This window comes from Cyprinus carpio, chromosome B3 (assembly GCF_018340385.1).
Source record: "Cyprinus carpio isolate SPL01 chromosome B3, ASM1834038v1, whole genome shotgun sequence".
Classification (NCBI taxonomy): Eukaryota; Metazoa; Chordata; class Actinopteri; order Cypriniformes; family Cyprinidae; genus Cyprinus; species Cyprinus carpio.
The window spans coordinates 45,603,215-45,616,462 of NC_056599.1; the positions used below are offsets into that span (position 1 = coordinate 45,603,215).

Below are 13,248 nucleotides of genomic sequence, written 5' to 3' on the forward strand. Positions count from 1 at the left end.
AAAATAAAAGTCCAATTCAATTTGAATGCTTGGATATTTACATACATATAGATGCACATTAAATAATACAGATAATGAAACATATGTATTCAGAGTTTTATTCTTGGTGAAATATATGTTTAAGCACATGCTGAGTAATTGTGTGAGATCATATCTAAAAGGCTAAACATTCATGTTTGGGTACAAAAAATCTGGAACTTTTTCCTTTTATTCTCTTCCAAAAACAAGACATTTTTTGTCATTTTTGTTTGATGCATTTCCCAGTATCATAGCAAAAAACTATAATTTATACAAGGCTTGTCAATAAAACAAAAACTTTATTAGGGACAGATTATTAAAAAAAAGAGAAAAAAAAGCCATAATCAACAGGTAACTTGTTGAATTATTGTGCAAAATGAATCTTCCCAGCATTATGAGGACATCTCAGTGTACTCATAAACCAAATGCCATATATGTCATTTTCATGTATTAAATAAGGGCTGTATGAAGTTTTTAAAGAATTTAAGAATTGACCTCATAAACCATAATCTGGATGCATATATGTCCTTGTAAAAGAGGTAATGATTTGTATGTTTTTTCTCACCAGCTATCATTAAATATATTCACAAATTAACACTTCATTTTGACAGATGTACAGGTGAAATTGAGTGAATTGGTGAATTTTTTTAAATGTGAGCCAAAATCATCACAATTAAAAAAACCAAAAACTTAAACTACTTCAGTCTGTGTGCAGTGAACTTATTTAATACACGAGTTTCACAATTTGAGTTGAATTACTGAAATAAACTAACCTTTCCATGACATTCTAATTTATTGAGATGCACCTGTATATCTACATATACGTAATATATACCTACAGTACAGACTAAAAGTTTGGAAACATTACTATTTTTAATGTTTTTGAAATAAGTTTCTTCTGCTCATCAAGCCTGCATTTATTTGATCAAAAAATAACAGAAAAAAAAAATGTAATATTGTGAATATATTATTACAATTTAAAAATAATTGTTTTTTTGTTAAATTTATTAATACTTTAAATTATCATTTATTTTTCTGTGATGCAAAGCTGAATTTTTTAGGATCATTATCACATGATCCCTTTAGAAGTCATTCTAATATGATGATTCATTATCAAAGTTGGAAACAGTTTCTGCTGCTAATATTTTTTTTCAGAACAAAGTGATACTTTTTAGGATACTTTGATGAATAAAAAGTAAAAAAAAAAAAAAAGCTATGTTTTTTTTTTTAAAATATAAATATTTTTTTGTAAATAACAATATACACTACTGGTCAGTAATTTGGGGTCAGTAATTTTTTTTTTTCTTTCTTTTTTTTAAAAATAAAATCAATACTTTTATTCAGCCAGAAGGATGTGTTTTAAATTGATAAAAAAGTGATTAGTAAAGAAATAAAAATATTATTAGAAATATATATTATTATATTTTTTTTTAATAAATGCAGTTCTTTTTAAACCTTTTATTCATCAAATATATTAGACAAGCAGAACTGTTTTCCAACACTCATAATAAATCAGAATATTAGAATGATTTCTAAATGATCATGTGATAGACTGGATGTTACATGTGACACTGAAGGCTGGAGTAATGATGCTGAAAATTTCAGCTTTGCATCACAGCAATACATTTTTTTTTTTTAAAAAGTATATTTCAAATAGAAAAAAAAAAAAAAAACTATTATTTTAAGTTGTAATAATATTTCACAATATTACTGTTTTTTCTGTATTTTTGATCAAATAAATGCAGGCTTGATGAGCAGAAGAGACTTCTTTCAAAAACATTATAAATAGTAATGTTTCCAAACTTTTGGTCTGTACTGTACATATAAGTATCCATATAAACTAGGGCTGGTAATTTAACATGTAAATAAGATAAATTAATATCAGTGAAAGATAACATGTTAAAATAATTAATGCATTTAACGCACCTGCCCCACCCCAGACGTACGTTGGTCGTCTGACATTTCATACGGCTGACTGATGGCAAATATGAGGCAGGGCAACAACTCACTGCGTGATGGAGCCTAGAGAACAAAGTTTGAATGTCCCTAAAATTCAAGATATTGGGCAAAAATGCCCTGTTTGAGTTTTTGTCTCATATTTACATTCATAAGAGCAATAGCCTTAGTGCAATATCACACGAGTGCAAATACTGATCTCAGTTCAGTAAGTAATAAGTTAAATATTGTGTTATTTTAGACACAATGTTGTCTGTTTTGTTCAATTTGCCAATAAAAATATAAAGACAAAGCAGAACTGTTCGTCTCCGACCAACATACAGCGGCATTTCACTTCTTAATGCACGTTTTGAATGAATTGGGTGAAACATTTTGATGCGTTGAACCATTGGCCATAGACCCATTAGATTTGAAGTGGATCATCATCATCAGACCGATCGGTGTATGACATCAAAATACAGCGAGAGCGATTTAAAAGCATAAGGAGCCATCTGCTCTTGCAGTACTTTGATGTCATACACCGATCGATCAGATGATGATGATCTGCTTCAAGTCGAACAAGCCTAATGATTCAATGAACCATTCATAAAGAACCATTTACTTCACTCCTGAATGAATCAGCCATTTGAACAAATTAAATGAATGATTACATGAATCGATTACTTAATCATTAGCTGTGTCCCAAGCTTAAGTGCATGGACTCCGAAGTGCGTATTTGAAGTGTGAATGCGTCACAGTGGCACGACGAAGGCTGACGAGTTCCGAAAGCGACTTCAAATGCGCCCTTTATTTACCATGAAAATGAAATGTACATCTTATGGACACTTTGCACCCTACAATATCCCAGAATCACTTGTGTGCATATGACAAAGGTGTTTATATTCAGAAGCAGGTGAGAGTTGAAGAGTTCCTGTGGGCGGACTTCACATTGAAATGTGAGTATTGTGTTTTAATTTAGTCAAATACCTAGCGAAAGTGTTCATTTTTTTTAACATAAAGCCCACAAACAGTAAGACAGCCACTATATAAGGCAATGGTCTTTCCCTTTGTTGTTTCTGTAGTGCAGTCATGCAAGAGATGTCTTTACAAATGTTTTAACCAAACTTTAGCAACTTCAGTATTTTTTTGTATGCATGTCCTGCTGGTGTCATATTTTTCTAATGTTAAGAATGCAAACCTGTCTTTTTTCATACAGTGTTTCTACTTGTTTTTGTTTTTTTTTAGTACCATTCTGGAGAAAATTAGCCTGTGGGGAAATTCATTGTGCTGTTAAATACTAAGTAAGCAAGTTAATAGACACATTTTTGCTGAAATTCATTGTGCTGTTGTTGTTGTTAACAGGCAGGGTTTATTTACTCTGCTTTAGGATGGCATGAGTGGAAGCTGGTGGAATGGCTCAGGGAGGAAATACAACTCCAGAGAGAGAGGAGAGAATGGAGGGAGACAGTTTTCTCTTATTGAGAGAATTAGGCAAGAGAAAGCAGTGGAAAAATGGGCAATGTTACATTACAATTTTTCAATATCTTTTTTTAAATGTCACATTAGCAGTGAAACAATCTAATTTCTGTAGTTTATTTTTGTGATGTAAGTTAAAAATGAAATGAATACGTTGTATACATTGTTCACCTTTGTAGTGTCATTTATTGTCGTACATGAGCCTGAGTACTTTCTGTAAATTTTGTATTTTTTGTTTTGCATATTCACATGTGTGTAAATAAAAAAAGAGAAAAAAATTTTTTTTACGTACATTAAAAACAAAATTGTTTTATTTCTATAACATTACTATAAGGTACTTTTTTTTTTACAAACTATTTTACAACATAGCTTAGGTTTAAACATCAGAAAACAACATCAGTTTTAAAACCATGTGTTCTGGGGTCTTCAGGAGGTCAATCTCTTGGTGAATGGCCAGCACCTCCTCATAGACTCGGAGGACAATGCGGTGACAGTGGAACGAGGCACATGTCAAACACTCTGTAGACCATATGTATGATGTACCACTAGCAGACAGAAGGGAAGAGAAAACACCAGGGTCTGGAAATTGCGTGGGCACTCATCCGTGTTAACGTTCTCTTTTCAGTAGATCCAGCAGCACTGTCAGGGTCTCCCTGCTCAGAACAAAACCATTAAACACCTGTCCAGCGCTGGCACATTCAGCTTCATCCTACAGTACAGGGGTCTGGTCTGATTTAGAGAAAAAAAAGGAAAAGAGAAACTGTTTTTTAAGAGCTATGACAACGAAATTAGTAGTAGAAAGAAATTTTTGACATACTTTTTTTTGTAACTACTAATACCACACTGGGGAAAAAAACTACTAGTCATATTTTGAAAAACCTTAGCTAAAGGGATCGTTCACCCAAAAATATAAATTACAAACCTGGAACAACTTAAGGGTGAGTAAATGATTACAGAATTTTTGACTGAACTATCCGCACAGGTGATGACGGAATTAATATTCAAACAACATGGCAGGTGAGACATCAGTGGCATTGACAGAGGAATTCACATTTAAATGTAAGTATTATTTTTAACAAAAATATCCAGCAAAACAAGAGTTATAAGGTGGAGGTCTTCCCTAAAAAATGTGAACTTAAAATAAAAATTTTACCACTGAGCAGCCTCATTTGTTAGGTAGTTTGAGGCAAAACTTCTAATATTTCAATTGCTTTTAGGGAGCAACGAGCAGACAGCTCAATTAATCAAATTAAGAGGTCAGAATGACCATTTATTCACGGGGGCCAAAAACTCGGCCAGCGTGGCTTGGAGGTAAGGCCACGACTCCTTTGCAATTTTTCCACTAGGCTCTCTTTTTTATTTTAACCATTAGCTGCCACCCTACACAAAGCCTACAAACAATATGGCAACCAGTATAGAAGGCAGTAGTCTTTCACTTTGTGTTTATGTAGTGCTATCATGCAAGATGTCTACATATTTGAACCAAACTTGAGCACTTTATTATTTTTTTTTATGCATGTCCTGCTGTATCATATTTTCTATTATCAATCTAACTGCACCCATATTAATATTTAATAAGTGTTTTCGTTTTCTCTTGTTTTAGGACAATTGGGCCTGCTGGGGAAGGTTACTCCCCTGCAGGCCAAAAAAAAAATGGGAGAACTTAAAAAATATATATAAAGTAAATTAATATACACATTTACTGAAATTCATGGTTTTCATGAAATTCATGGTTTATTTATTTTGCCTTAGGATTGCAAGTGTCCTGGGACCGGTGAGGGGATGAGTGGGAAACCCACTGCTGAAACTTGGCCCTTATTTGTCCTCATGGATGAGGTGTTAGGACAGAGGCCCTCAAATTGCCTCCATCCCTGAGGAGACGGCAGGGCCAAGTTCAGCGGTGGGTGATCGTGAAGAAGATGAGGAACCAGCACCAACACCAGGCAAGAGAAAACAGGGCCGTGAGGATGAGCTGGTGGAGCTTCTCCAAGAAGACATGAAGTTACAGAGGGAGACGGAGGAGAGAAGAGCCCAAGAGACCAGAGAGCGAATGGACCGACTGTTTGGTCTTCTTGAGAAAATGGTTAACAAATAAATTAACCATTTTCTCAAGAAGACAAAACCTATTTTAAGTCTGTTTGCCAACGAAATGTTCTAATTTCTGTCCAGTTTATTTTTGTAAATTAAAAAATAAAAAGTTTAGTTTTTTTGTTTTTTTTTGTGGAAATAATAGGATTCTCCTGTACAAAAGCATTCAAATTTATGTGTCAAATTAAATTGCTACATTAAAACAAATAATTCAAAACATTAACGAAACTACTTAACAACATAACTTGGGTTTATCTTCAGAAAAACAACATACAAGTAAAGTATATAAAACAGAACAAAACATTGTGTACACTGTCATTCAGCTGAGCAGGAAGGCCCTGGTGGAGCTGCTGGACCTGGACGGGCTGCCACAATACAGACCCTGGTAAGGCCTCTCTGCTGGTAGGACATCATCTGGGATGGTCTCCTGAGTGTTTGAGAGCATATTTCCACTGTCCATTGCGTTGTCTACCAACAGGTTTGCAGGGCTGACACAATCGACGGCTGTCATGTCGCTGAGATGTTTTCAGAAAGGGAAGGATAAATTAACTTGCATACTCAAAACAAACTATAAAATATTTCTGTGCAAAACAGTTTTATGGTCCAATCAATTTTTGTCTTAGGCATCATAGCTTTACTATTGTCTTGCCTGTAACAAATAGTCGTGGTCAGCGGGTACCTCCTCCAGGGCAGACACCTCTGCAGACAGCTGGTCACGCCATGGAGCACCACTGACTGTCTCCAAAGCATGCCCCCCCTCATCCTCTTCCTCCTCTGCCATCTCCTCCGGGGCCATGATGTCACCAACCCCAAGGCAGATGTTATGGAGGATGGCACAGGCTGTTATGACCTGAAATGGTAAAAAAAAAAAAAAAAGGAACAAAAGTAAATCTTCAGAAAAATAAATTGTTTATTTTTTTACAGGATTTTTGAAATGTCTTTGCAATTCACTTACGTGAGGTACAAAGGTGTGGTGCACCTCCAGCACTTGCAGGAAGATGGCCCTGAATCTGGTCTTCATCATCCCAAAAGCACGCTCTATAATGGAGCGTGCCCTGGAATGATGGACGTTAAAGTGGTGGGCTCCCACACCTTGTACTGGCCTCTTGTAGGGAGTGATGAGGGGGAGTGGGTATCGGAGGCATGGGTAACCTCCGTCTGCCAGCATAAAGTGCCCTGGAGGAGGGTACACTGACCTCCTCTACAGTGGGCTGTGGTGGAGCACTCGTGCGTCAGGCACTGACACCTACGTGGGCTGGCCCGGGTCAATGAAGCGGCCCTGATGGTCACAAACAGCCTGCAGGATAATAGATGGGAACAGTTTCCTGTTCCTGTAGCACTGACCATCAGGGCCGCTCGGTGGCTTGATGCAGACATGACAGCCGTCGATTGCTCCTGCAGCTTTCAAGAAAGCTCTGTGTCTTGCCAGCCCACCAAACCCACGACCAACTGGCTCCAGGTCTTCTGGGGTCTTCAGGAGGTGAATTACTTGTTGGTGAATGGCCACCACCTTCTCAGCAACTCGGAGGACAATGCGGTGACAGTGGAACGAGGCACATGTCAAACACTCTGGAGACCACTCTGTATGATGTACCACACGCCAGCCAGAATAGAAACACCAGGGTCTCAATTGTAGCACCCCATCCGTGTTGCTGTTCACTTCTCAGAAGATCAGGCAGCACTGTCAGGGCCTCCCTGCTCAGCCGAAAATCAGGCAGTGTCTCACTGTCATTGAAAAACCTTTCCAGGACTGGGACATTGAGGTTTATCCTGCAGTACAGGGGTCTGGTCTGATTTAGGGACAGAAGGAAAAAATTGATTGTTTAGAGCTGTGAGAAAGTAAATAGTAAAAGAAATATTGAGATACTTTAGGATACTACTTTTAGTAACTACTAATAACACATTGAGAAAATGTACTAGTCATATTTAAAACCTTAGTTAAAGGGATAGTTCACCCAAAAAATTAAATTCAGTCATCATTTTAACCCCCAGTGACAACCATAGTATTTTTTTTTTCATATGGTAGTCAATGGGGGCAAGATCTGCTTGGTTACAAACACTGTTCCAAATATCTTTGTGCACAGAAGAACAAAGAAATGTATAAAGGTTTGTATAAAGGAACTTGAGAGTGAATAATTTATTGAATTTTAATATCTGGATGAACAGTCCCTTTAAGTAAAAGTTAGTTAAATTATCTTGCATACTGTAATATACTTAAGGTATGGAGAGTAAAACCGAAGGTATGTATTGTTCTGAAAAAATTATTTATCAGGATGGTTTTGTATTAATATTACTGCTGCACTACTGTGTATGTTGCATTTTACTTTTTAATATGTTCAAGGTTGTCACAGCTGCCACTGAACATTGAGCTGAACAAAAGTGCTCCATTTGTTTTTATTTACTCAGTTTTATCATTATGGTTACTTAACTGCATAAAATCAGGGTTGCAAAACTTTCTAAATAAGGTCACCATGGTCAAGACGATAAACTATTTTAAAAGCGCACATTAGTAAGATATCAGTCAGCATTTGAACTGCTATTGTGTATGTGTGTGTGTTTGTTTTCATATGTATCATTACATTATTCAAGTCAGTTCAAAGCCAATACATGCATTTAAAGTTGTAATTCGGCAAGGACACAGCAAACAGTGGAACGTACCTGTCCTCGGTCTCGACTAAGCCTGAGGTACATCACCCGGCGCCGCCGTGGGTGAAACATTCCCACCATCTCCTCCATTAAAACATAAAATATAAAAACAAATATTAATAATGCTGGCTCCATAACTTTTGTCAGCTCTTTTGTCAGCTCTCCTCTCACTGTTGCTATGCGACAGAGCGCTAATCGGAAACACCTGGTGACAGAATTAGGAAATCCTGTGAAGGCGGAGCATCTCACGCACTTCAGAGGACCCTTCGTGCACTTCGGAGGTCTGGTCTTCGAAGTCCGTGGCCTTCGAAGTGTGCACACTCAACTTTGGGACACAGCTATTAAGTATGTGCATGCCTGAATGAAACAGTGCAACAGCCTGGGACATTACAATATATATATATTGAGATGCATGGTCTTGCGATCTGTGATGGTGCAATTCCCAAACCAGTTAGTGATGCAGGTGCTCAGAATACTCTCCACAGTCCCTCTGTAAAATGTGGTGAGGATGGGGGGTGGGAGATGTGCTTTCTTCAGTCTGCGTGAAAAGTAAAGACACTGCTGAGCTTTCTTTGCTATGGAGCTGGTGTTGAGAGACCAGGTGAGGTTCTCCATCAGATGAGCACCAAGGAATTTGGTGCTCTATACAATCTCCACAGAGGAGCCGTCGATGTACAGTGGAGAGTGGTTGGTATGTGATCTCCTAAAGTCAACAACCATCTCTTTAGTTTTGTCCACGTTCAGGGACAGGTTGTTGACTTTACACCAATCCGCTAGCCGAAGCACCTTCTCTCTGTACGCTGATTCGTCACCTTTGCTTATAAGACCCACCAGCAAACTTGATGATGTGGCATTGCTGCACAGTCGTGGGTCAGCAAAGTGAACAGCAATGGACTAACCACGCAGCCTTGGGGAGCTCCAGTGCTCAGTGTGATGGTGCTGAAGAAGCTGTTTCCGATCCGGACTGTCTGAGGTCTCTCTGATAGGAAGTCCAGGATCCAGTTACAGAGGGAGTGGTTCAGTCCCAGCAGGCTCAGCTTTTCAATCAGGGTCTGAAGAATGATTGTATTGAATGCTGAGCTGAAGTCTATGAACAGCATTCTGACATATGTGTCTTTTTTTATCCAGGTGAGAGAGAGATGTAGGGAGGTTGTGATGTCATCGCCTGTTGAGTGTTTTGGGCGGTACGCAAACTGTAGTGGGTCCAGTGTGGGGGACAGCAGGTTCTTGATGTGCTTCATGGTGCTGTACATGGATGTGTTAAAGATGTCAGTGAAGACATCAGCCAGCTAGTCTGCACATCCTCTGAGCACTTTGCCCAGAATGTTGTCTGGTCCCGCAGCTTTTCGTGGGTTAACTCTGCTCAGAGTCTTCCTCACATTATCTCTGGAGAAACACAGTATCTGCTCGTCGGTAGTGGGGATGAACTTCCTCGCAATGGTGTCATTCTGTGCCTCGAAACGTGCGTAGAAGTCATCCAGTGCATCTGGGAGGGAGGCATCATTGTTACAGGAAGGTGGTGATGGCCTGTAGTTGGTGATGGTTTGAATGCCTTGCCACATACGCCGAGTGTCGTTGCTGTCCCTGAACTGGTGGTGGATTTTCTGGGAGTGTGCGCGCTTTGCTTCTCTGATTGCCCGAGACAGTTTGGCCTTTGCTTTTCTTAGTGCTGCCTTATCACCCGTTCTGAAGGCAGAGTCACGGGACTTAAGCAATGCACACACATCCGCAGTCATCCATGCCTTCTGGTTGGCATGTGTAGTGATTGTCTTGGAGTCTGTGACGTCATCAATGCATTTGCTGATGTAGCTGGTCACCGATGCCTATATTCCTCCAAGTTGATGGAGTTGCAAGTTGTTGCAGCCTCTCTGAATTATGCACCACTCAGTCTGCTCAAAGCATTTCTGGAGAGCAGAAATGGCTCCTGCCGGCCAGGTTCTAATCTGCTTCAGAACCGGTCTGTCGCATCTGACGAGCGGTCTGTATGCTGGAATCAGCATAACAGAGATGTGGTCTGAGGAGCTGAGGTGGGGGCAGGACTCCGCGTGGTATGCGCTGGGAATGTTTGTGTAAACAAGATCCAACATATTTGTCCCTCTTGTTGCAAAGTCCACATACTGATGGAATTTAGGGAGTACTGTTTTGAGCTTCACGTGATTGAAATCTCCCGCGACAATAAACAGTCCGTCATGGTGTGTGTTTTTTAGTTCACTGATAGCCCCATACAATTCACAGAGTGCCTTGTTAGCGCTTGCGTTAGGAGGAATGTACACTCCGACTACAAACAGTGTGGTGAATTCCCATGGTAAATAAAAAGTTCTACATTTAACAGCCACAAACTCCACTAGTGATGAGCAGTATCTAGAGACCAGTACAGAGTTTGTGCACCATTTTGTGTTGATGTAAACACACAAGCCACCGCCGCGAGCCTTACCACACAGATCTTTGTCTCTGTCAGCACGAAACACAGCGAGCCCGTCAAGTTGAATGGCGGCATCTGGAATTCTGTTACTGAGCCATGTCTCTGTGAAAACAAAGACGCAACATTCTCTGAACTCCCTCTGTGTAGCTAGTTGAAGCTGAATGTAGTCCAATTTATTGTCCAGGGAGCAGACATTGGAGAGCATGAGAGACAGGAGAGCCGGCCAGCTAGGGTTTGTTTTTAGCCTAGCGCAGACTCCCGCTCTCTTCCCACGCTTATGCTTCTCCCTGCCCCCTCCCTGGTTTCTGGCATCAGGCGACGCCGGGGATTGGGGGCCTGATCTCCGTAGTAAGCCAAGAGCGCGTAGGTTCTTCAGCAGGTCGTCTCGCAGTGCAGTTTAAAGATTATTTCTGTGTTGGAGCAGGGTCTGTCGATGATATATATGAACATTGGTTGTACCACTGTCCATAGAACGGTCTAAAAAGACAGAAATACCACCTAAAGCGGGTGTTGCGAGCTGCTGTCACGCCACCATCATGAGAAGAAATGTTGCCTTAACCTTTAAAATTACAGAGGCCTCTAGACAAAGTACTTATGTTCAGTTTGAATAGCTTCTTAGACTGTAAAGTCAGTCTCACGGTTTACAAAAGGTAAGCTGAATCTACAAATTCTTCTGTTCTCCACTGTCTGAAACTACTATACTCCATACTCAATAGGGAAAGTAAAACTTAAAATCACAAAAGGAAACCAGGCTACAAAGGTTTTCATCTAAGGGCATCAGGTACGGACTAAGGCAATGTTATGAATACAAAAATACCCCTTATGTCTTCTACATCATGATAAAAGTATTGTGGACAAAAATGTGGACAAAATACTACAATACAGACTATTAGGTGACATTTCATTCATTTTAATAATGTTGGTCAGAAAAATTACCAGTAATGTAACAAAAATTATTCCATGAAACATTTTTTGCAAATACCCACAGCTGTTTTGAAATAATCATCACAAAAATGCAAAATATCACAGCTGGATAACAAAAGATTTTAAATTTACAACTACTTACATGATTTTAAATGTAGAGTTAAACGCAAGGGTTGATGTACAGACTTGCCTATTTGGCACCTGGTTCCGATTTGGCAAGTCGGCACTCTCCCTGTCATGGAGACTGACGAGGGCAGCCCATAACACGTCTCGATTGAGACAGACCGCCTCAAAACTTCTGTGTGCTGTGATGCACGGGATATCTGTAATAGCATAAAAGCAGTAGCATCTTAACACGTTTCACGGTGTAATGCATTCAGGTGACATATCAGACGATGTTTACACGCTATAATCATACAACAATAGTTGGATCCATAAACCTACCTTGAACAACTACAGCAAAAAATTGCTATCCTTCTCTGTCAGCATCGTGGACAAATGGAGTCACAAAGACACATGTGGAACTTATTCCCCACTCTGAAGCTCTGTTTTCCTTCATTTTGAACACTTTGATATTTAACCCTGTTCCCAGGCCTGTGTGTGCATTGTTTGTGACAACCCAAATGACGGATTGGCTAACAGGTTTTTACTCAGAGTTTGCGTGGCCTCATCAAATGGAGAAAAGGCAAGAGACAGAGGTGACGTTTTTTGGGTGTAATAGTTACTGGAGGACGGGGGTGAGAAGAGGAAAGTGTTGCTTTGAAGGGATTCGAGGACAACAGCAGCGAGTCGTTTGCATGCAACTGAGAACTGAGTGTAAGTCACAACACTGAATTGCATGTGGTTTGGAGTCTCACGATCAAAAATATGAGTGGCCGATTAATACTGACCGATTTTTTTTATTTTTAAATAAATTTTAGAAAAACTAAGACGTATTTTGTTAATTGTATATGATATGTCTATACTTTGGGGCAAAGGTAATCTAGTAAACAATACAAGTCTTAATACCTTTGGGGCAAAGGTAATCTAGTAAACAATACAAGTCTTAATACCCAGGGATCCCTTAAAGTAAAAAGACCTCTTCAAGTGGACTACCAGTGCCTCTTTGTCACTAAAAGAATATGTGCAAGATGAATGTATATGCTGTTCATCACACAAAACATTTCAAATAAAATGACTTTCTTGTTGAGATTCGATGACAGTTAAATTCTCAGAAATATGGCAATTAAATTCTCAAATGAAATGATAATGCTAAACTTATGCTAAGCATCCATACTGGATTACAAATAAATATTGGTCTGTTGCTTGCATTTACTAGGGAAAAATCTAGCTCTGCTAATGGACTCTCTGTCATTTATATTTTACCAGATGGTCGGTTAATTTCAGTTTTCTTTTGGCCAAACAAAAATGTTTTACTTTGCTTACTTTATGAATAATATGAGATATTTATATTACAGTAATATTAGTACTCATGTGAAGAATAATTTATTTCACAGTTATATAGGAAATACTTGAGTAGTCATCTCTGACTGGACTTTTGCAGAGAAATTGCATTTCATGGGACTCTGATGCTCGGTTGGATATGGATATGACTGAGTTTGAGGGATGACATCATTGGTAATTTTGCTCTCACAAACCAAGTTTATTACTACAGTATATATTATCTTCTTAAACACTAAAACATACATCTATACAGATTTTTATAAAAAAAAAAAAAATACTCAACTACAAATAAAAAG

The 13,248-nt window shown here is 38.8% G+C and overlaps 1 protein-coding gene across 1 annotated transcript; it reads right to left on the reverse strand.

Moving 5' to 3' along the window:
* Positions 1 to 5,667: 5,667 nt before the first annotated feature.
* Positions 5,668 to 6,981, reverse strand: LOC122136913 (protein ALP1-like). The gene is made up of 2 exons (XM_042721490.1): positions 6,473 to 6,981; positions 5,668 to 6,367 (listed from the first exon to the last, which is right to left on the reverse strand). The coding sequence occupies exons 1-2, from the start codon at positions 6,683 to 6,685 to the stop codon at positions 6,155 to 6,157; spliced, it is 426 nt and encodes a 141-aa protein (XP_042577424.1). The 5' UTR covers positions 6,686 to 6,981; the 3' UTR covers positions 5,668 to 6,154.
* Between the last annotated feature and the right edge of the window lie 6,267 nt (positions 6,982 to 13,248).

Excerpts from the sequence above, each read along its gene's own strand:
- LOC122136913 (XM_042721490.1), bottom strand. The coding sequence starts at position 6,685 with ATGCTGGCAGACGGAGGTTACCCATGCCTCCGATACCCACTCCCCCTC. Across the intron at positions 6,368-6,472 it reads ACCACACCTTTGTACCTCAC|GTCATAACAGCCTGTGCCAT; the intron begins GTAAGTGAATTG and ends TTACCATTTCAG.